We start from the raw sequence: 24015 nt of genomic DNA, 5'->3' as shown, positions 1-24015 counted from the left end.
TTGGAGGGAGTGGGGACAGTGTGTTAATGGAAATTAAAGCAAGGAGGATTACTGGAGTGAAGGATGTGTTGGAAGGATAATTTCTATCTGTGTAGTTCAAAGAAGCTGGTGGTGGAGAGAAGGATCCAGATGGCACAGGTTGTGATGCAGCCATTGAAGTCTACCATGTTATGCTGAACAGCACGTTGTGCCTCCATGTGGTGGGGTCCTATAAACCTGTGGCAGGACTGGAGCAGGAAGTGCTGTTTGCCAGGACTGGGCAGGAAGTGCCGTTGAATGGATTGGGTAGGTCTTGTGCCTGTGTTTTCCACATGAATATGAGCCCTGTGGCAAGAAGTTGGGAGAGAGAGTGGCACAGAGATTGACTAGTATGTTGTGTAGGTTGGGTGGGCAATGGATCACCACCGTAGGAGAGGTAGGAAGGATCTTGGATAGGATGTCCATTTCAGAACATGATGATAGATAATCGAAGCCATGACAAAAAATATGGTTCAGTTGTTCCAGTCCAGGGTGACAGTGGGTGATGAGGGGGCACACGTCTGTGGCTGATTCAGGGGTGGGGGGTGGGAGTTGGGTGGGAGTGTTAAGGTTAGGGTTTGGGTTGGGGTTGTATGTCCAGGAAAGTGGCAATTTGTGTTGAGAAGGGGCACATGAAGCAGATGGGGTAGTAGGTGTTAAGGTTGTGGAGGAATGAGGATAGGATCTCTTGGCCCTGAGTCCAGATCGTGAAGATCAGTAAGCAGACAAGGTGTTTGGGAGGCTAGGAAGGTTTCCTCTAGATGGTCCATTAGAAGGTAGGCACAGAAGGTTGCTATGTGGGTGCCCATGGCTGAGCTGCAGACTTGTTTATATGCCTTTGCCTTAAAGGAGAAGTAGTTGTGTATCAGGATATAGTTGGTACGGTGTATGAGGAATGAGGCCTGAGTCTAAAGGAAGTTGGGAGAGGTAGTGTTAGATAGCAGCAAGGCCATGGACATGAAGGGTGTTGCTGTGTAGGGTGTTGGGGTCTACAGTGATGAATAGGGATCCTGGAGGTAAAATGGGTGGGGATGGTAGAGAATCAGTAAATGAAGTGGTTTGTGTATTTACTGTGAGAGGCTAGGTTTTGGGTGATTGGTTGGAGGTGCTGGTCAACAAGATTGCAAATTCTCTCAGCAGGAGCACGATAATCACCTATGGGGTGTCGAGGATTGTTGGGGTTTATGGATTTTGGAGAGTATGTGTGTGGGGTGTCCTTTGGGTGAGGAGGGAGATGGAATCATGGGAGAGGTTCTGGTATTGACCTAAGGATTTCGGTAGGGATTGAAGGTTATGTTGGAGTTCTGAAGTGGGATTAATATGGCAGAGATTGTAGATGGAGGAGTCCGACAGTTGGCAGAAGCATACTCTCAGGTAGCCATTGAAATTCATCACAGCAGTGGTGGAGCTGTTGTCTGCCAGGAGGATGATTAGGTCTGGATCTGTTTTGAAGTTATGTTAGGCTGTCCTTTCCTATGACGACATGTTAGTATTTTTAGGATTTGACCTGGGGAAGGATGGTGAGGCCAAGTTGGAGGTAATAAGGAGTTTGGGAAGGTGACCACGGGATTGTTAGGTGTGTGTGTGGGAGGGGGCCGACAGTTAGATGGTAGTATGAACTGAGAGAGGCAAGGTTAAGTGTCGGGACAATGGGACTTTGGTTGGAGGAATTTGTGGTAAACAAGTGTTCCCACTGCAGGGTTCGGGAGAAAAACAGTAGGTCTTTGGGAAGCCCAGCATGGTTAAACTCGGGTGTGGGGCTCAAGATGAGGCATTTAGATAGGACTGAAACTTCTATGGGATTGGTGTTTTTGGTGGCAAGGTGAACAACAGTGTTCTGGGTTTGTTTGGATTCTGAGTATCATAGAGTGTTCGGAGGGAGTTTTAAAGGATGTGGCAAGTAGTAACTATTAAACACTACCCTTCCCAACGTCCTTCAGACTTTAAACCCACTACCTCATTCCTCTTACTTGTTACCAACTACATCCTGATACACAGCTATTTCTCCTTTGAGGCAAAGGTAGATAAAAAAATTCACAGCACAGCCATGGACATCTGCATGACACTATTGTGCCAGTTTTTCTATGGACCACTTAAAGGAAACCTTCCTAGCCTCTCAAAACCCTAAGACCCTTCTGTGGTTCAGGTCCATTGATGATATTTTCAGGGTCTGGACTCAGGGCCAAGACACACTATCCTCAAGTGTTTCAGAACCTTGACAGCTTCTCCCCCACCTGCTTCACATGGTCCTTCTCAGCTCAGTGTGTCAACATCCTGGACATTGACATCCATCTCTCTGAGAGCCCTATCCACACCTCTGTCCATATTAAACCCAGTAACCACCAACAGTATCTGTCTGCATTTTGACAGCTGTTATCTCTCCCACACCAAGATATCTCTCCCATGCAGCCTGGCCACTCGTGGATGGTGTATTGATGAGAACTCTCTTGCCCAGTATGCTGAAGGTCTCACAAGGGTGCTACTTCCTAAACCCAGTCTGCAAACATATTTACCATGCCATATCCTCGCACACACCCAATCCTCCCATCATCCCCAAGAATCAACCACAAAGGAGTAACCCCCTAGTCGCACAATATCGCCCTGGACTGGGACAACTGAGCCATATCTTTCTTCTGGGCTTTGATTACCTATCGTCCTGAAATGAGAGACAGCCTGTACAAGATCCTTCCCATCCCTCTGTGGAGTTCTGTAGATCACCCAACCTACATTCCTATGCCACTCCCACTCCCACTCCCATCCCCTTGCCACAGGGACCATATTTCTATGAAATACCCAGATGCAAGACCTGCCCACTTCACCCACCAAACACTTCTTACTCCAGTCCTATCACAGACTTATCCTAGCCCATCAGAGTCAAGGCCACCTGTGGAAGCAGCCTTGGCATAAACCAACTCTGCTCCAATCATTGCACATATTTTTATTTTGGTGTGACAACCATCCAGCTGTCCATCAGAATGAATGGCCACTGACAAACTGCAGCCAAATACAGTGTTGAACACCTGCTGGCACAATGTGCAGCTGTGCACAACATGGTCTATTTCTTTGGCTGCTTCACAACCTGGACCATCTCTATCCTTCCCTCCACCAGCAGCTTCTTTGAACTACACACATGAGAATTATTCTTGCAACACATCCTTCATTCCAGGAACCCTCCTTGCCTCAATTTTCATTAACCCACTGGCCATACACCTTTCACCCAACAGTTTCCGCTTCCTACATCCTATCACCCCCTCTCAATTCATAACTCTACATCCCCTTCATCTTGCAATGCTCCCCATCAGATCCAACACCTGTGCATCACATGTCTAGTCAGTGCACCTACCATCCCTTCCCCCCTCTTTCCTAGCCAGCAAACCAGCTTCCTCTCTCCCTCTACACACCCCACCCCACCCCACCCCACCCCACTCCACCACACCACGCTCCGCACCACCACAGGTGTATGCAGGGATGCCAACTGCATTTTTCTCCAACATACCTTGGGTGTCAAATTACGAAAGTTCCGAAATTTTTTGAACAGACCTCACAAATTCACGAAATCTAAACTTCTAAAATTAAAAATATTTAGCACAATTTTCTAAGCAATAAGCTTACTTAATTTTAGCATTGCTTCAAACTCTGAAGTCTTTTCAGTAGTAGGTTCTGGTAGCCCATCTCATTTGATTTGTTTTGTTTTGTTCCCATAAATAATACCTGGTGACTACTGGAACATGTCCATGAAGAAGACCAAAATTCTTTTCTCCCCATATCCTAATTAAAACAAACTTAATCTGGCAATTTTCTTTAGGTGTTCCACAGTATCTCGTGTATAATTTGAGATGGATGTTGGACGGTTTCTTCAAAGTGCGTGTGTCTAATTTCCTTTACTATCCTCATCTAGTTGAGTAACAGGCTTCAAGACTAATTGGCCATTACACCCTAACCTACCTTCCTTCCATCTCCCTTTGCTCCAATTAAAATGCTGTTACCATTGTTAGGAGAGATTAACCTCTCCCTCTCCCTAATTCTTTCTTATAGTTGATGTTTTATGAGCATGACATTTTTGCTGTCAGTATTACTCTCACAAACTGCCTATCTATTTAACATTAAAATTCTATTTTGGTATCGCAGACTGCTTTGCTATACTTGTTGCAGTGAAATTGTGTAATATGTACATTTTTGTATTACAGGGTTATTTCTAACAAGGCTATAGTGACAGCATTAGAATGGGATGTTCCTGGTGATAAGTTGCTGGTATGTATTAATTGCTGTTGTGTAATATCAAGATCGGTGATCGAAAATTACCTCATCCTCATAAACGGCTGAAGGCATGATGTGTTCGTTAATACTACACAACAGTGTACCTAATTTATTTATGTTGTTGGATTAAGTGAAAATAAAATATTGCATCAAATCATAGTGCACAAAACTTCAAATTCAGAAGTGAAAATTAATTTTTGAGAAATAATATTAACTGAAATAGGCTTCATTTTAATTCTTGTCTCATGTTGTATAATTTCTATGATCTATACTGGGAGAGATTACTGATAAACTTGTATGAAAATTACTTCCTCATTAAAACATGGTTCCAATGCTCCTTATGTGCTCAGAGAGCTGATGAGTATGGTGGCTGTGGTAACTCGTATGGCACAAACTATGTAGTTGTTCTAAACATATGAGGATGTGATTTATTGTGGGACATTGGCATTTCATTTCTTTTGACAATTAAATGCCATTTAACTTTTAATTCTCAATTAATTTCATCTTGGTGGATGTTAGTTTTAGTGATATTTTGATATTGTTAGTATTTTTTACTCATGCCAGAAGCACAGATGAGAATTCATATTTAATTTTTAACGCCTTTTGCACTGTGGTAAGTAATGATGGCTCAAGGTTTAAGTGTAATTAACAGTGCAACAGTTTTTATAAATGAAATAAATGACCACAAGAAGAAACTGGCACTACTTGATATAAATTAATAATGAACATTGCAGGATTAAACTATGGAAAGGCAAAGCAAAGTGAGATATAGTTAGTAACACTGCCTTAAACTACTCAATAAAATAGTGTTCGCTCACTAGCAGGTCATGTAGAAGCCATTTTGGATTGTTTCTGTGAGTTCACTTTGAGTGCATGTGAAAGTGCACTGTGTAGACTTCTACATGCTGGAGGTTTGTTCCTCTCCACAGTTATAAAGAGCTGAACTTGTAGAGACTCTCCATCTTCATAGATATTACTTTAGGATCTGTCAGTATCTGCACACAGCTTGTTCCGTGACTTCTGTTTAGGCCACAATTGTTTTTGCCCAGATGATAAGGATTCTCATGATCATTGTGTCCCCATTTTTGGAGTCTCCTCACGTTTACTTCACAGCCCAGATATGAACTTCAGTTCTCATGTGATTGTTCCTATACAGTTGCTCAGGTAACAAATGAACTCTCAGTGAGATTCTCAGCCTCATACATTGAGGGCATCTGCTCTTGCCTTATGTTAACCCATAGAGGAGAATATTAGCTCTGTCTAGTATAAGTCTACATATGCAAGACAGCTGGAAGTTGTCCTGAACGAGAAAGCAATGATTATTCGTGGGTTTGGTTAAAATCATCTCTCATTGGAAGTGTGTGTTTTTTGCCAGTGTCTGGAACACTGACATGAAAATACTGCATGAAAATTATGGCCGAAGATCCTATCACAAAATTTTTATCTACTAGCTTCCTTAAGTAAGCAGAGTACCTGAAGTTCCTCCAAATGTGTTTCATACATTTCATTTTGTGTCCAAGGAAATGCAGTTTATGTATTCCTCTTCTGTGCTTTAGTTAGGTCCTGATCATGACACTCTTTTGGCTTGGGTGATGATTTGAAAGTCATTACAGCTACTGGTCTCTGTGTGTGTCAGTTTTAGTTACCCCCTCTTGGAACAGAGTGGGTTTTGAAGACAAATCATTATTAACTATTTTAAAGTTCAATGTGGGCCCTTCTTACCTTGCTGTAGGTGTAATGTTCTCTCTCCATTATTATTGTTATTTTTAAAAATATAATTAGGTTACAGATAATAGTAGAGACAACTTGTGTTCATTTTGTGTCAATCACGATATAGAATGCTCTTATGTTAACGAAGGAAGAGAGACAATATCTACTAAAATAACTGGAGGTCTAGTACAGCTTACATTCTCTGTATTTTAATTCTTTTGTAGTGCTTTAGTGTTCAGAACTGTTGCCAAGCAAACTTAATTACAAGCCAGATTGTGCCTACTCACTAACAATTTTCAAAAGCACGGAATAACTGATTATGACCTTTTTCCTGGGAATCAGGTAATACCAAAGAAAACTTGAGCATATTTGGATTATTAACACTGTTGTTCCCACAGGCAATTTGGTTGCTATTATACTGAGCAAAATGTTAAATGGGCAATAGAAAAAAAAAATCTCTCTTGCCATTTAATCTTATACTGTAATAGAACACTTAAACAATTTATTGCCCAAATGCTGTAATGGATTATGGGTGGGGTCTGCCTTTTTGCAAGTACCCAAGATATTGTTTTGTTTTAACAGCCAAACATGTTTCACCACAGATGTGGAACCCTCAGTGGGCTTTTCTTTTATTTTTCTGAGATACACACATACAGATTATGTTTAGATTAGGAAATACATTACATCAGATTATATTGTTATTTAAGTTATATATGCACTTTACCTTTTATTTTATTGTACACTGAAGCACCAAAGAAACTGGTATAGACGTGCATATTCAAATACAAAGATACATAAACAGGCAGAACACGGTGCTGCATTCGGAAATGCCTATACAAGACAGCAAGTGTCTGGCACAGTTGTTACATTCGTTACTGCTACTACAGTGGCACATTTTCAAGTTTTAAATGAGTTTGACTGTGGTGTTATAGTCGGCGCACGAGCAATGGGACACAGCACCTCTGAGGTAGTGTATGGCCATTTCACAAGTGTACTGTGAATATCAGGAATCTGGTAAAACATCATATCTCCAACATCGCTGCAGCCAGAAAAAGATCCTGCGAGAATGGGACCAACGACGACTGAAGAGAATTGTTCAAAATGATAGAAGTGCAACCCTCCGCAAATTGCTGCAGATTTCAGTGCTGTGCCATCAGCAAGTGTCAGTGTGCGAACCATTCAATGACACATCATCGATATGGGCTTTTGGACCTGAAGGCCCACTCTTGTACCCTTGACGCCTGCAGGACAAAGCTTTATGCCTCACCTGAGCCTGTCATCACCGACATTGGTCTGTTGATGACTGGAAACATCTTGCCTGGTCTGACATTTCAAATTGTATCGAGCGGATGGGTGTGTATGGATATGGAGACAACCTCATGACTCCATGGACTCTGCATGTCAGCAGCGGACTGTTCAAGCTGGTGGAGGCTCTGTAATGGTGTGCGGTGTGTGCAGTTGGAGTGATATTGTACCCCTGATTTGTCTGGATACGACTCTGTCAAGTGACACTTACATAAGCATCCTGTCTGATCACCTGCATCCATTTATGTCCATTGTGCATTCTAATGGACTTAGGCAATTTCAGCAGGACAATGTGGCACCCCACATGTCCAGAATTGCTACAGAGTGGCTGCGGGAACACTCTTTTGAATTTAAACACTTCCACTTGCCACCGGACTCCCAATACATGAACATATCTGGGATGCCTTGCAACGTGCTGTTCAGAAGGAATCTACACCCCCTCGTACTCTTACGGATTTATGGACATCCATGCAGGATTCACAGTGTCAGTTCCCTCCAGCACCACTTTAGACATTAGTCAGGTCCATACCACATTGTGTTGCGGCAATTGTGCTTGCTTGCAGAGGCCCTACACAATATTAGGCAGGTGTACCAGTTTCTTTTGCTCTTCAGGGTATATTCACTTTACCTTTTATTTTACATTGTATTTGTCCTGTGGCTGCTAACCAAAATCAGCCACAGGTCTACATTGTTAAACCATGTCATCTGCAAAAAAGAAAAAGAATTGTATGTTCAACTAAAATTGGTGGCATATACCCGTTTCTGGTCTTACCATTGTAGTATTTGCCTTATCCTGAGCTATTACAAGTTTGTTATTGTGTGCCAAACATGTTGTTGTGTAGTTTAACTGAACATGTGGACATCAGTATAAGGTTTGTGAACCTTAGGTATGACAAACTATTCCATGCAGTTTGTAATTCATGGATTATGTTTCATATTTTCACAGTGTTTACTGACTTCTTCTCCTGCTCATTTGTGAATACTGCTTCTTACTATGTTGTTGTGGCTTGGAAACACATTTCTCTGCACAAGTTTACATTTCTGATGCACTTTGACATGATGTAATAATTTTGACCTGTGGTTGATTTTGGTTGGCAGCCATAGGACATACACAATGTAAAATAAAAAGTAAAGTGCATATATAATTGAAATAACAAAAGAATCTGTTGTGGCTTATTTCCTAACCTAAACATAATCTGTATGTATGTATCTCAGAAAAATAAAAGAAAAAAAACCTGCAGGGGATGCTATGGTGAAACATGTTTTGGTGTTAAAATTAAAAGAAGATTTTGTGTACTTCCAAAAAGGTGGATCCATTCTTAATTCATTATAAAAAGCTTGAGAAACAAGACCAGAAACTAAACAGACTATTGAACACAAACCTTCACAATAGAAACAACAGATACTGGCACACACAACATTTTGAAAGAGTTGTTAATTTAACTGAAATAAAGTTCTCAACATAGGAGGAACTACTACAAAATGGACCCAAACACAATCTAAACACACATCGCTCAAAGAACAATACAAAACATCACTATATAAAGTTAATGCACAATAAACAGTTAGAAAGGAAAGATACAGGAAATTTCTATTCAGGGCTAACTGGAGAACTAATAGCAGGAGAAAGCAGACAGCTTATCAGAGAGAACAAAAATACCACCAGTGATCACAAGATAACCACAGAAGAGAAAGCAGCCAAAGACGTACACAATAAACTGAAGTCACAAAATGCAATGGTCACAAGAACAGACCAGGGAAGAACCTTGGTTATCACGTGTGAAAAGGACTATACTGAGAAAACACTGTATTTCATAACAGCAAACCAAACAAGAAAACTAAAAAGTGACTCCACCAAAAGATTCCAAAGAGAGACACAAAAACTACAAAAAATATCAAATCTACACTCTGACTGCCAAATAAAAAGAATAGCACAGAAGAACCCCGGGGCACCCACACTGAGAACTTTACCAGATTCACAGACCTGATAATCTGATGAGAGCAGGAAGCTTAGAAAACACTAACGACCTAATCAACAAAATAAAAGACATGAATGTACCCAGCACAGCTACACTACTGTCATTTGACAGTGCATCATACCAACAGAAGAAACAATCAAAATAACTGAAAGACAACTAAGACAGACAAACATTATCTTGCAAATACAAACAGTCTGAACTATTTTGAAGGTAATCACAGGACAAAATTATTTCAGCTAGAAAGATGAGTTCTGCTTTAAACAGGAAGCACTCCTATTGGGGTCACCCATAAGCAGCATGCTGGCCAACATCTTCCTTAATCACCGTGAAAACAAAGTCTTTTAAGAAATAATAAAATTAAAACAGTACAAAGTAATACATTGGTACCACTACGTTGATGACATAATTTCCTTGATAGATGAAACACTTGACTGGATACTACAGAGACATCAATACTGCTGACCCAAAAATACACTTTGCCCTTTAAACTGAAAGAGACAAAACATAAATTTCCAAGACATATCAATAGAAAACAAAAACCACAAACACTGGTTCGCAATATACAGAAAACCTACATCAACCAGTATAGTTATTCACAACAGGGCAAACCACTTGAAAGCCCACAAGCAGGCAAGCCTCAGATACATCCTACACAGATTTAACAGAATCCCAATGGACAAAGATAGCTACACACAAGAACTAAACATAATCAGACAGACTGGTAACAAACTGAACAATAAAATAAAAACACAACTGATGCAGAACACGCGCAACAGTATCACAACACAACAGACCAGCAGCAACCAGACAACAGAGGACACACGGGGCACGTAAGTGAAGAATCCACAAACAATAAGAGAACGTGGCACACCCTGGCGTTTAACAACAAAATAACACACATGATAGGAAACATCATAGGAAAACAGGATATACATGTGGCATATAAAACAAGTAACACCAAGCAGAAAAGATTAAAAACACCCAACACCACCATAGATAAATTCAACAAAGCAGGCATATACCAGCTAACCTGCAAAAGACAGTGATTCAATATATGTTAGACAGACATGCAGAAGTTTCAGTGTAAGATACTCTGAACATGTAAGAACATTGAATAGCGACAGAACACATTCCACATTTGCAGCCCACCTCATCAGAAACAACCACCATCCCACTGACATAGAAACAGACCTCCAAATCCTAAAACACAGTAACCATCTGTACCAATTTTTAACAATAGAAGAAGATTATGACAGCCGGAAGCTATCACAAGGGGGGAAAAATTCTCAGTGACCAAATAGAACTGTGTAACAAAATACTATTCAACACACTAAATGAATTATCAGACAGCACTAACTAGAACACCCCCCCCCCCCACTCCATTCCCACACACACACACACACACACACACACACACACACACACACACACACACACACACACACACAATGAAAACAAATGGCACAGATTCAAAGTTTCTGGACATCAAATGAGACTTAACATCTGAGGTCATCAGTCCCCTAGACTTAGAACTACTTAAACCTAACTAACCTAAGGACATCACACACATCCATGCGTGGGGCAGGATTCGAATGTGCGACTGTAGTGTTCGCGCGGTTCCAGATTGAAGTGCCTAGAACTGCTTGGCCACTGCAGTGGGGCACAGCCCTGACAAGAGGACATAGCATGGCATAGTGCGAAGTCCAGAGTACACACATGAATTTTAAGCATTTAAACCATACCAAAAATGTCTCAACTCATTACTGTTTTGAATTGCTTCCAGTACATATTGACATTTAAACTCCTACAGATGTAATTGTTACCCAAGTGACTAGCAGAGGAAAGAAAGTCAAGACAGTGTTTGATGTTACATTGTAGGAGACGTCCTTCAATTGGGACTTCAGTTTGTAGACATGAAATATTATATAACAATTGCTGTAACTTAGTTCTTATGGTAATTTTTGAATAATGTGTATTTGACTAACAATGGAACAGGTTCATGTTTATTCCATGTAGTCATCACAAAAATGTGAAGTGTCTATTGGATGACGTAAAGAAACATTTTCTATGCAATAGGCACACCTGATAAAAGAAAAATAATGCATTCAGAGACTTCACAGTGATTACTAGTTTTATTTAGACAGGAATGGAAAGGAGCAAGAAATGGTCATGGCCATTATTCTACATATTGTCTGGGTACTAGGCATACTTGATCTAATTCATATAATGTGATGATGCAGACTGAGAATACAGAAATGACCGAAGTTTAACAGTACTTTTCTGCTGATGCATCTGAAATGACAAAAGAGCTATTGGAAGTTATATTGTTCAGTTATTTTCTTAGAAGTGCTTTACACTGTTGGAAAGCTTTTTTTATCGTGGGACTAGAGTGCACTATTAGTTCCAGGTGGAATTCTATTTATATTAAGTCTTTTCATCGTCCTCCTAAAGGCAGAGGGGCCATTATGTTCAGGCCAAGAGTCCAATAGGAGCAATCACTTATTCTCTGCAATTGGTAAGAAGGTGTTTCCAATGTAACATGGAAAATTTTTCTCTCCTGTTTTTCCAGATTTTACTATCTCAATTACGAGACTTGTGCAGGTAAACAGTCCTTCTTTTTTAATTTTTGGTCCTAATTTGTCAGTTTGCCATGTTGTTCCTGAAAACAGAGATAAAGCTGTAGAAACAGTAATCCACTGATACTTATCACTGGTTTTTTTGTATATGGGTGTGTCACAGCATTCATTGACTGCACAAGCAACTCTCTCTCTGTTTTTTCTTTTCCTCTCCTCGAAATGATGAATTTATTTTGCATGAAACCTGACTGATTTATACACAGCTTTTAGGTGATAACAAGAAGCTTCGTCTTCATGTCAGACATATGAATTTCTTGATAGCATTACTTATTTATGACATCTCCTCGACATGTTTACTTGAGGTAAACTTTTTAATTTTGTGACTTCCTTTTCCATGTAATTTCTCCTGAGTCTGTTTAACTAAGTCGTAGAAGCCTGGAAGGCAGTAATGTTTATCGTACTTGCAGTTCAGAGCACCAAGTCTTGTAGATCTCCGTTGGTAACTGTGCATTGACTCTCACGAGCAATTCTAAATCTTTTGAATGGTTTTTCTTTCACACTTCTGTGAGTTTCATTTTGACTCATATTTTGTTCTTCTTGTAAGTCTTTCTTCCATTCATATGATTCATGTTCAGATTTATGAAATGAAACTGGCTCTGCACACGGCTTAAGTTGAAGTGTTTTCTCCCTCCTTAGTTTAACCAAAACATTTACAGTCGTTTCTTTCTCACTGTAAGCTATAACTGTGCATGTTTTCTTTGTGTTTGGAAGGTACTCTATTTTTGTTCTCAGCTTCAATTAGCGCAACAGTTGTCTTTTGAACAACAGTTCATGAAATTGTCTTGAGTCATTTCCTGTTTCTTCTCATGTTTCCTCAATTTTTAACAAAATGTCAACATCATTGGAATGAATATCCAAGAAATTAGCTAATAAGTAACACATATGTAGGTCTTCAGGAGAAGTAAGTGTTTTCGATTGCATACCATGTTTTTCACATTACATCTTTACAAGGCTGAAAACATTAACTGGATTCCACAATCCTGTGAAACTCTGGAACCTGCACAAAGATAGATGCTATTGGCAAGCATATATGAAGAATTAACAAAGAAAATTAATTTAGTTTTATCTCCAGGGTTAATGCTTAGTGATACTGCAAAGGCAGCTACTAAGAGGCATCTTCAGAAAGTAAATGTACTAGAGTTTTATATTTTTTCAGACAAAGTGTATTTGAAAAAAATTGCAGAATAGTGTGGATATACTTGTTGTCTATTTTTTCAAATAATCACCATCCAATTCCTTGCACGTGGTGAGCCAAGGCACAAGCTTCTTTATAGCATCCTTGAAGAACTCTCCTGCCAAATCCTTCCTCCACTTCAGAATGTCTTTCTGCACCTGCTCATCTGTTGAAAATCTAAATACACTCATTTTTGCCTTCAGCAAGGTGAGAAGATAATTTGAAGACACCAAGTCAGAGAATGAGGGGGTTGGGCGGGGGGTTCAAAATAACCTGATCAAATGTGTCTAAGCACACTCCCCTCGTGAGCATCCCCCTTTTTTTGTTTTGAGTGTTCCTTTTCAGTTTTTAGGGTCTCCCAATATCGTTGTGCATTTATCGTCTCCCCCTGAGGCGGAAATTCGATCAAAATGGTGCCTTTTTGGTCACAAGACACTGAGGCCATGATTCTTTTGTAGCTGAAATTGTGGTTTTGAATTTCTTGTGCTGTTCTGTCAGCTGTTTTGGGACCAATCTTGCCCACCATTTGCTTATATGGTCGCAGGTTCGAATCCTGCCTTGGGCATGGATGTGTGTGATGTCCTTAGGTTAGTTAGGTTAAAGTAGTTCTAAGTCTAGGGGACTGATGACCTCAGATGTTAAGTCCCATAGTCCCATAGTCCCTTAGAGCCATTTGAACCATTTTTTTGTGCACCATTTTTGGTATCCCAGCATTTCTGTGCCTGTCTCCTATAAGAGAGTTCTGTATAGAAATTTTATCTATTGTCAATTGGCGATCTTCATGACAGTTTCCTTGATTTTTTGCACCAATTCATTGGTCAGAATGGAAGTTCTTAGACTCCTGTGTTCATTGTGAACATTTGTTCTGCCTCCAAGAAACTCCCTATACCACTTAAACACTCTTACTCTGTTCATAACACTTTCACCATAAACATTTTGATTGAGAAAAAAGTTTTGGTTGGTGTTATTCCTTCCATGAGTATGAAGCGGATCATAACATGTGACTTACACTTGGCGGGATTTCTTACTGACCTCTTTTGTACAATTGAACACTACAATGTGATTTTCTGTACCACTGTGTACCCATGATGCTCACTCTGCTCTGGGCATCACTCTTTACCACGTTGCCAACTCTCAAAAAACAAAAGACCACAGCCTTTTACGGTTTCAGTATGCTCACTTTCTGAACATGCCTCATAATAATTATGGATATTCAATGAGCTGAAAATTTGAGCAAGAAGTAACTGTGAACAATTGTGTCATTGAAACTGTCAACAGAAACTGAAATTTGCTTTTCAAATCATGATCATGTTATGCTGTGTTATCTGTTTACTGATGTGCTGTCAACCAAGGATATGTGCCCACCGTGTTGGGTGTGCGCTGTCTGCTTCAGCCATGGCATGAGTGTACATTTCTCCAGCCATATGGTGAGCCAGGAATTTGGCAAATTTCAGCATTTTAAAAAAATATTTGTCTTTTGTCTTAGCAACTAAAATTTTGACATTGTGCTTCTTTTGGGGTATTCTCCTTGTTAAAAAATTTCAGGGCATGTTTTGACATGTTGGATTGCACTTTCCGCTTGATAGTGATGTATGTCCGGATGTCTTGTCACGCTCACCACTTAAAAGGCTGTAATTTTCACAATTGATAGTTGGATGATTAAAGTCTCCTCTGATGACGACAGAATGATTTGGTAACTTATGTACTAGTGAAGCTAGCTTTTCTCTTACATTTTCAGTTAGAGCTTCACTGTTTCCTTAGGAGCACTTCAAACTCTGGCACTTTGTTGCAAATGCTTCAGGAGTAAATCACTAGAATGTTAATATGCTTGCCTGTAGGAAGCATTTCGTTGGGTCTTGTACTAACACTTCTGTCCCTCCTACAGTGATTGTTATTTGGACTGCATAAGAGTTGCCTAATCTAAGAAAGCGAGGTTGGACTTCTCAACCTCCTCTGTCTGTCCCTGGGATGATAACAGTATGACCTTGGAATGTATACGAAAGGCGTCATTTGTTCCAACGTGCATCACCGTCTACAGATGGCTGCACCTTGTTCCCTCAGTAAAATTCATAAAAATTTCAAATTCCTCCAATATTTTAGGTAATAACTTTTTGGTGTTGTATGTATTACTTCCAATGTTGTTATATATTTTGTGTCGTAGGCTTCACACAGATTATGTTCATACAAAATACAGTTTTATTATTTGTGTGTACATATTTCATAAATCATAAAAAGCAGAATGACTGAAATAGCAACATGGTTGCCATGAATGAAGTACAAGAAAAGCATATAGACATAGCTTCTATGACAGAGTAGTCAACCTCACCAAGATACACATTTCTGAAAAAGAACAGCAAAGGCTAAATGAACGATTATTATGTCTCTGTCATGTTCCTTTAAAACAGCAAGATATTAAACATTCAATTGGGCAAATGAAAGCAACACATACACAAATGCAAGAAAAACCATATTAATATCGGGAAATGACTTTAACCATGAAAATAAAGAAAACATTAGAAGACAAAATATTAAAAAGTTTCAGTACAGAAACAAGCTGCACATTATTAATAAAGAAAACAATGCACCCTGATAGAATGATCTGATGGAATGGAAATTGGTAGATATTGTTGTGGACTGGCAAGACAGCCAATCCACTATGACAGGAAGCCGAAAGGCACGCGTTTAAGCTCATGCAGGCTGGCATGAGGTCTGGAACAGGACAAGGAATTTATAGTAGCAAAGAACGTATGTAACTACTGGAATACTTAACTTTAATTCATAATTGGTGAACATCGCTCTTGACAGTACATGTTTTACAGCATCAATAGTAACTGGTAATGGCGCCTTGCTAGGTCATAGCAAATGATGTAGCTGAAGGCTATGCTAACTATCGTCTCGGCAAATGAGAGTGTAATTTGTCAGTGAACCATCGCTAGCAAAGTCGGCTGTCTAACTGGGGCGAGTGCTAGGAAGTTTCTCTAGACCTGCCGTGTGGCGGCGCTCGGTCTGCAATCACTGATAGTGGCGACACGCGGGTCCGACGTATACTAACGGACCGCGGCCGATTTAAAGGCTACCACCTAGCAATTGTGGTGTCTGGCGGTGACACCACAGATATAGTGTACACATACAGACAGACAAATGACTACAATTTCAGAAAAATTGGACAATTTAATGAAGAGAAAGAGCTTCAGAAATTGAGCAAGTGATTAATACGTTGGTCTCTTATGCAAACAATTATTCAGCTTGGCATCGATTGATTGATTTTTTGGATGTCCTGAGGGATATTGTGCCAAATTCTGTCCAGTTGACACTCTAGATCGTCAAAATCTGTAGCTGGTTGGAGGGCCCTGCCCATAATGTTTCAGACATTCATAATTGGGAAGAGATCTGGCAACCTTGCTTGCCAAGGTAGGGTTTCACAAGCACAAAGACAATCAGTAGAAACTCACAGTGTGTAGGTGGGCATTACCATGCTGAAATGTAAGCCTAGGATGGCTTGCCATGAAGGGTAACAAAATGGGGCTTAAAATATTGTCGACATACTACTGTGCTGGAAGGGTGCTGTGGATGACAACCAAATGGGTCCAGCTACAAAATAAAATGGCACCCCAGACCATCACTCCTGATTGTCGAGCTGTAAGGCAGGCAACAGTCAGATTGGTATCCTGTCTCTGTCTAGGATGTCTCCAGACACATCTTCACTGGTCATCGGGGTTCAGTATGAAGCAGGACTCATCACTGAAGAGACAGTTCTATTTCAATCACTGAGATCCGAAGCTGAGGACATGTCTGGAGATGGTCCGGACAGTGGTAGGATACCAACTTAATTGTCACCCACTATACGGCCTGACAACCAGTAGTAATGTTCTGTGGTGCCATTGTATTTCATAGTGGGACCCCTTTTCTTGTCATCTACAGCACCCTTACAGCACAGTGGTACATGGACAACATTCTATGCCCCGTTTTGTTGCCCTTCATGATGAGCCATCCTGGACTTATATTTCAGAAAGATAATGCCCTCCTGCATGCAGCAAGAGTTTCTACTGCTTGTCTTCATGCTTGCCAAACCCTACCTTGACAAGCAAAGTCACCAGATCTCTCCCCAATTGAGAACATTTGTAGCATTATGGACAGGGGCCTCCAGTATATTTGTCTATCAAGTTTCAGCACCAAACTGCCAAATGTTATGATTTGTCTCTGTTATGGATTTGTCACCTTAACTGTGAATTTACAGGAAGTTACTAAAAAATTATGAAACTAGACATTTTATAATTTGATGTTTTTTAAAAAATGAGAGAAGGTACTGTTTACATTTTGCTAATTATGTGCTACTAAAATGTTTTATGAATTGTAACAATTTTTCTTCCTGAGTATGTAGTAAACCTGTCTATAAATGACTTCATTGCCACGACTTACTAAAATAGGTTGTGATGAGTGACATCAAACATTTTTTGGTCTGTGCATGTGAGATTAAAGGGTAGGAATAAAACTGTTTTCTAACCAAGGGACATCATAAGGTTATGTAGGGGTGGAAAGCATCTGAAATTTATTGTATAGAGGCTTACTTTGGCCTTCTGATTTTTATTTTGCCATGTGGTTACTGACAGCCTCTTCTCAAAGTTGGCAGCTATGCAACATATTTCTGTAAAGTTTCTGATAGTAGCGGTTTGTAATTTTTATTCAGTTTTGTAGTGGAGAATAAATAGTGTTTTTTTTTTCTTTTTTTTTTCTTGCTGTGTGGTGGGGTTAAAATGGCAACTGTGACAGGCGGTTTTACTGTCTTGTGTGATGTTTATTTTACTGGTTAGATAGTGCTTCTGTTAGCACTTAAATTAGTAAAATAAAATTCTATTAGTTGTTGCCTTCACAAATTATGTGGGTGTAAAATAATACTATAGTGCCCCCATTGCAGGGAAGGGTGGCTATGAGGCAGGGTGGTGCAAGTGAGTAGTGAAGATGAGGTGGGAGCTCAGGAGGCTTCAGAGAAAGGCAGCTGCAAATGTAACAAGTTATTTTTGAAGCATCATCACTGTGTAGTGCACCATGTCAGTGCATGACTGGTCCTGAATTCTGCTGTGCTGCTTGCATGCCCCATGATGCTGATGTGGATTGTCTACTGAGTCCTGGTGGCTTTGTTACATAAGCTGACAGCACGGTCTCTTTGCCAGTAGCACACAATCAATCATGGAGTATTTGCTGTGGGCCCAGGTGGCACCTGGATGCGTCATGGTGGGTCATGCCCACTGCGATAAGGTGCCTGTCCTGCAGTGATGGTTGATGGCTGGTGTGTACTGGGAGCGAACTGCTGCTCTCTGGGCAGGAGTTGGCCATGCTGCTAGAGTGCCCTTGCCATTCAAGAGTGTGCAGTACCATTAAGTTTGCTGTTTCAGCAAACTAACCTGCCTCACATTACATTGGCATTGTTGAATTATTACGGTGACAATGTACTGCACTCGCCTGCTGTCAGCACTGCTGCAATACATATAAAAAAAGAGTGCATATTGCTGAAGAGAGTGCACCACAAGTTGTCAGCACTGTGGGACCTCACGACCTTCAAACATCACTGACCCTGAACAGTGCTCCTCTGCACAGAAGATGCAGTTCACCTTCTCATAGTACTGCTTTGGAAACAAAAATTACTTTTCCCTCATAATGTGCTGTTGGTTGGAGCACATATACTACTTCACATTAAAAGTGTGTTAAAGCCTATTCTTCATTTTTTAAATTTTTTCTATGTGAAACTGCAGTACCCACACTTCGATTAAAATATTTTAGTTTGCCTGTACACAGTGAAATTCCACCAGATTAGGGTCTGATAACCTAAATTGTCAGCTTTGCACAATACCCAGTTCTCTTGATTAGCAGGAGCCTCATTCCTGTTCATCTTCTGAAACCTAACTTTTACTTTCCCATGCAGCTGTTAGTGCTAAGAATGAAAAGGTACTGAAGTAATTTATAAGGGGCACTCAAATGATAATCCCTGAAGTAATTTATAAGGGCACTCAAATGATAATCAGACAGATTGGAAAGTAATCGCCGTAATAATTAATACATTTATCTCACTGTGAGACAGGACGGTCAATACCTGCAAGGAAAAATATATGTGGTCACCTACTGTAGTGAATTCAAAGCTCCAAACTCTGGCATGATATGACACACAGATTGCTAATGAATTCACCCCACCCTGGTAGTAGCCAATAATTAAATAACTACTATGATCATACAGTGAAACTGAACAGCAAAAGATAATGAGATTAAGGCATTGATTGCAAATGGAACAGATTAATTAGAGGATTAAAAAGTGAAATGTTTTCTGTTATTGTGGCACTGTTTATGCAAATAACAAATCTCAGGGCTGATTTGACTGGTCGTGGACGTGACTCAGTTATTAAGGGGAAGGAATGGGGGAACAAATCATCTCACCGTTCTTCATAGTCATTTGCGGTGTGGTGATGTCAGTGACAGATGTTGGCTTGGTACGGCATGTCACCTCATAGCTGTGTGTTACCAAGTCGGCAGTTCTCCCTTGCTTTACGGTGAGGCTCTGGAATGATCTCCACATTGATTGCACACCATGTTATTAGGTGGATGAAGTAGCATTATTTCGGTGTTGGGAGGCATGTGTTAGGTGAGGAAATTGTAATGCTCAGTTGAGTGAGGAAATTGTAATGCTCAGTTGAGTGCTGGATAGCAGTAAGGATCAGAATCAGTCATCAGACTAAGTAGTGACGGGTGGAAGAGCATCCCTGTCCTCTCACTTTTGTGCAGTCTCACTGATTGTCTCCTACACTTCTCACCACTCTCCTTAGCTTACAGACTCCTTGAATTTTTCTTCCTCTCTGCGTTGTCATTGGTGAACTAAATTTACAATGCTACCTAGTGACTGATCGCCCTTTGTAAGAATGCCACACAGCAATGGCAAAAATTTTTTTATCATGTGTGGGCAAATGTGTGACTCAGGAACTGTTGTTTGTCTCGCATTTTCACTGTAAAGGGAGTTCCAAGCATTGGTCGCAAACAGTCCAGCACATTGTCCGAATGTTTTTGCACATTATTATGTTGCTGTGAAAGCAGATACACAACACTTTCTTGTAATGACAGTTTTATGTTTTGTGCTTTGTCCAAGAATCTTCTGGCATTCATTATTGATAAGCAACCTCCTTACTCCCCGTCAAACATATTTTTAAGCAGGTTGATTCTTCTTCTGCCTCCCTGTGTGCATTCTTGGCGCTTTTGTGTCTATGCTCCATCTCAGTGCCTGCAGGAGTGTGTGTATTATTGGCATGTTTCTGACTTTTAAAGGCAGGCCAAACTACTGTAGGAAGCCAAGAGTATGAGGTGTGACTTTCCATTCTGCCTGGGCCGTTGGCACTGGGAGGTGGTGAAAGTGTCTGCTGGTGGAGGTATTTCGGTATGGAACCGTGATCGTACTTGGGCATGCACCTCTTCACTTGAAGCAGATCAAAGGGCACAAATGTATTTTTTAAGAGTTCCAAAAATATGGAAATCACATAGGGAGGGATCTGGACTGTATGAAGCATGTGTAAGATCTTCCCAGCGAAAATTCTGGAGCATAGTTGAAACAACCTTTGCAACATGTAGGCCCTCCCAGAATGACAAAACATATTGCTGCTATCTCTCACCACTACTGTCCATCACATAATGCTGAACATATACACAGCACATATACATATGTTAGTTCACGATATGTACATCACTCCCTCATCAGTTCACAAGAGTCAAATCCTTGCTTATCACTGGGTATAATGAACATTCACATTTGCTTCCCTTGATAACAAATTAAATGAGTAGACAGGTCAGTTAATAATTCAAACAGTTCTTTGCATGGATCCCACACAGCTAAGCACTAACCCAACAGGGGACTGTAGATCTCCGAGGAACATATTTAACTGGACAAAAATTTTGTTTCCCCATTGTCTTTGTCTTAGCAGAGAGCCTGTCATGTTTTATGTTACTCCTGATGACCAAATTGTACTCAGATCTCTTAGCCATGAACTGTGACACTTTATACAACAGCAAGTTGTCAGGCTTCATTGTCACCGGGGCATAATCCCACTCCAATTTATCAGCTGGCACCTTAGATTCAGCCCATCTGATGGGTCTAACTTTACAGATTTCATAAAAGTGTCTAACACTACAAACACTTAAAACTTCGTTTCTGCCACATCCTCCTACCCATCCCCATCCTTTCCCTTTCACTTCACCACCCATCCCCATTTATTCTGTCCCTTCTGCTATCCCCTCACTTCCCCCTTGTCCTCCCTCCACCTCCCCATCTCCATTTCTCCCCTCCTCCTCCCTTCCTCCCATCCTCCTCCCTTCCTCCCATCCTCCCTTCCTCCCCTCCTCCCCCTTCCTCCCTTCCTCCCCACTTCCCCTCCTCCACCCTTCCTCCCCCTTCCTCCACTCCTCCTTTCCTCCTCTCCTACCCTCCATCTCCCCTCCTCCCCTCCTCCCCTCCTCCCTTCCTCCCCTCCTCCCCTTCTCCTCCCTTCCTCCCCTCCTCCCCTTCTCCTCCCTTGCTCCCCGCCTCCCCTCCTCCCTTGCTCCCCGCCTCCCCTCCTCCCTTCCTCCACCCTCCTCCCTTCCTTCCCCCTCCTCCCCCTTCCTCCTTACCACATCTCCTCCTCCACCCTTCCTCCCCCTTCCTCCTTACCCCCCTCCCCCTCTCCTCCTCCACCCTTTCTCCCCTCCTCCCTTCCTCCCCTCCTCCTCCTTCATCCCTACCCCCCTCCTCCACCCTTCCTCCCCACCTTCCCTCGTCCACCCTTCCTCCCCTCCTCCCTTCCTCCCCTCCTCCCTTCCTCCCCTCCTCCCTCCCTACCCCCTCTTCCCCCTTCCTCCCTACCCCCCCTCCTCCCTTCCTCCCCTCCTCCCTCCCTACCCCCTCCTCCCCCTTCCTCCCTACCCCCCCTCCTCCACCCTTCCTCCCCACCTCCCCTCCTCCACCCTTCCTCCCCTCCTCCCTTCCTCCCCTTCCTCCCTTCCTCCCCTTCCTCCCTTCCTCCCCCTCCACCCTTCCTAACCACTCCTCCCTTCCTCCCCCTCCACCCTTCCTAACCACTCCTCCCTTCCTCCCCCCTCCTCCCTTCCTCCACCTCCTCCCTTCCTTCCCCTTCCTTCCTCCCTCCTCTTCTCTTCCTCCCTCCTCTTCCCTTCCTCCCCCTCATCCCTTCCTCGCCTCCTCATCCCTTCCTCCCCTCCTCATCCCTTCCTTCCCCCTCCTCCCTTCCTCCCCTCCTCATCCCTTCCTCCACTCCTCCTCCCTTCCTCCCCTCTTAGTCCCTTCCTCCCCACCTACTCCCCTCCTCACCTCCTCCTCACTTCCTTCCCTCCTACTTGCTTCCTTCCCTCCTCCTTGCTCCCACCTCCATGTCCAACTCCTGCACCTGTACCTCCACCTCCATCTCCACGTCTAAGGGTGTAAATGAATTTCAATGGGGCTTTGTCTTCTGTTTTAGCTGATGACAAGATGATTGTAGTGAAGGTTTTAAAGTTTTATGAAGTGTCTTGACTCCATCCTAAGCAATTAGGCTGGAGATTTCAGTTTGTTACAGAGCAGCTGGCTCATCCTTTTTGTTTCAGCAATTGACCAGGCACAGTTATCTGCTTTATTCTTTTAATTCTTTCCCTTGCTGTTTCCTTTTTACTGTAAGTTTTCAGTCTAAAGTTGTACTTTATTTTTGTCTTGTGTGTGTGTGTGTGTGTGTGTGTGTGTGTGTGTGTGTGTGTGTGTTTTTCTTACAGTGTTATTTCAGTTTTTCATGTAGCTACAGTTTTAATCATTCTGTGCCCTGCAACTCGTTTCATGAAATTTTAGTATACCGTACTATGTTCTTTTGTGTACCTTATGTTCATAAATTTAATTTTATTCAGTTGACGGCAACCAGTCGGAGAAAACCTTCTATGTTTTTATTTGTACACAAAGAGCTTCACACATATGCTGAGTTGCTGTTTGAAGAAAACAGACTCAATGTGATGGTTTCAAACTATCAGACAAACTTGAGTTACTGCATGAACAGCTTCTAGTCACTAACAACCAGTTAGAATTGGCAAAATCATTACTTTACTGCCGCGTTCACTGTGTGATTGCATGTGACTGTTGGGAACTGCTGCTCAAACAAAGCTATTATCATTGTTGCAGAAACAAAGTCCATTTCATCAGTTAGTAGTAGGCTTACAGTTCTTTAGAAAGCTTACTACTCTGTGACTGATTTAGACCAGGCTGTCTCCAACACTGCTCATGGGTTGTGGGCACATGAAAAATGCTTGACTGAAGATGCTAATAGGCTGTGGCCCAGCTGCCTTACTGCTAGTGTGTCAGCAGTTCGCACACTTCTGTCTACTGCTGCCCACACACACCTGACTGGCTGCAGGCAGGCATTAGAGCTTGAACAGCTTAGTGTAGACAATGGCCTTGTGTCCCAACAAAAAAGTTCAAACTCTGAATAAACTACACTTTGGGTAAGGCCTCAAATTCAAAAGTGTGATTGTTTCTAATGTAATATGACATTGTTTTGTTATTACAAGCAATAGTAGTGTGCTTTATATCTTCCCACCAGTAAGCCGGCCGCGGTGGTCTCGCGGTTCTAGGCGCGCAGTCCGGAACCATGCGACTGCTGCGGTCGCAGGTTCGAATCCTGCCTTGGGCATGGATGTGTGTGATGTTCTTAGGTTAGTTAGGTTTAAGTAGTTCTAAGTTCTAGGGGACTGATGACCACAGCAGTTGAGTCCCATAGTGCTCAGAGCCATTTCCCACCAGTAAAACGTACTTCTAATACACTTTTATAGGCATATTGCAAAACAGTAACTCCAGAGTTTGAATTATGCAGGACAAATATCATGCTATTCAAAATCTTAGTTTCAGGTTATTAACACATTACTGCCTGGCCACAGTGACTACTGCAGCCCT

At 41.6% G+C, this 24015-nt stretch overlaps 1 protein-coding gene across 1 annotated transcript in view; it reads left to right on the top strand.

Annotated features, from left to right (window-relative positions):
* LOC126471008 (mediator of RNA polymerase II transcription subunit 16) overlaps positions 1-24015 on the top strand; it is a 289195-nt gene that overhangs the window by 46608 nt on the left and 218572 nt on the right. The window contains exon 3 of the mRNA XM_050099062.1: positions 4206-4269. Coding sequence (XP_049955019.1) covers positions 4206-4269 — 64 coding nt within the window. The remainder of the gene's footprint in view (positions 1-4205; positions 4270-24015) is intronic.

The sequence above is a fragment of the Schistocerca serialis genome, chromosome 3, assembly GCF_023864345.2.
Source record: "Schistocerca serialis cubense isolate TAMUIC-IGC-003099 chromosome 3, iqSchSeri2.2, whole genome shotgun sequence".
Taxonomy (NCBI): domain Eukaryota; kingdom Metazoa; phylum Arthropoda; class Insecta; order Orthoptera; family Acrididae; genus Schistocerca; species Schistocerca serialis.
Note: the sequence above shows the minus strand (reverse complement) of the source record. Positions and strands in the feature narration are given on the sequence as shown.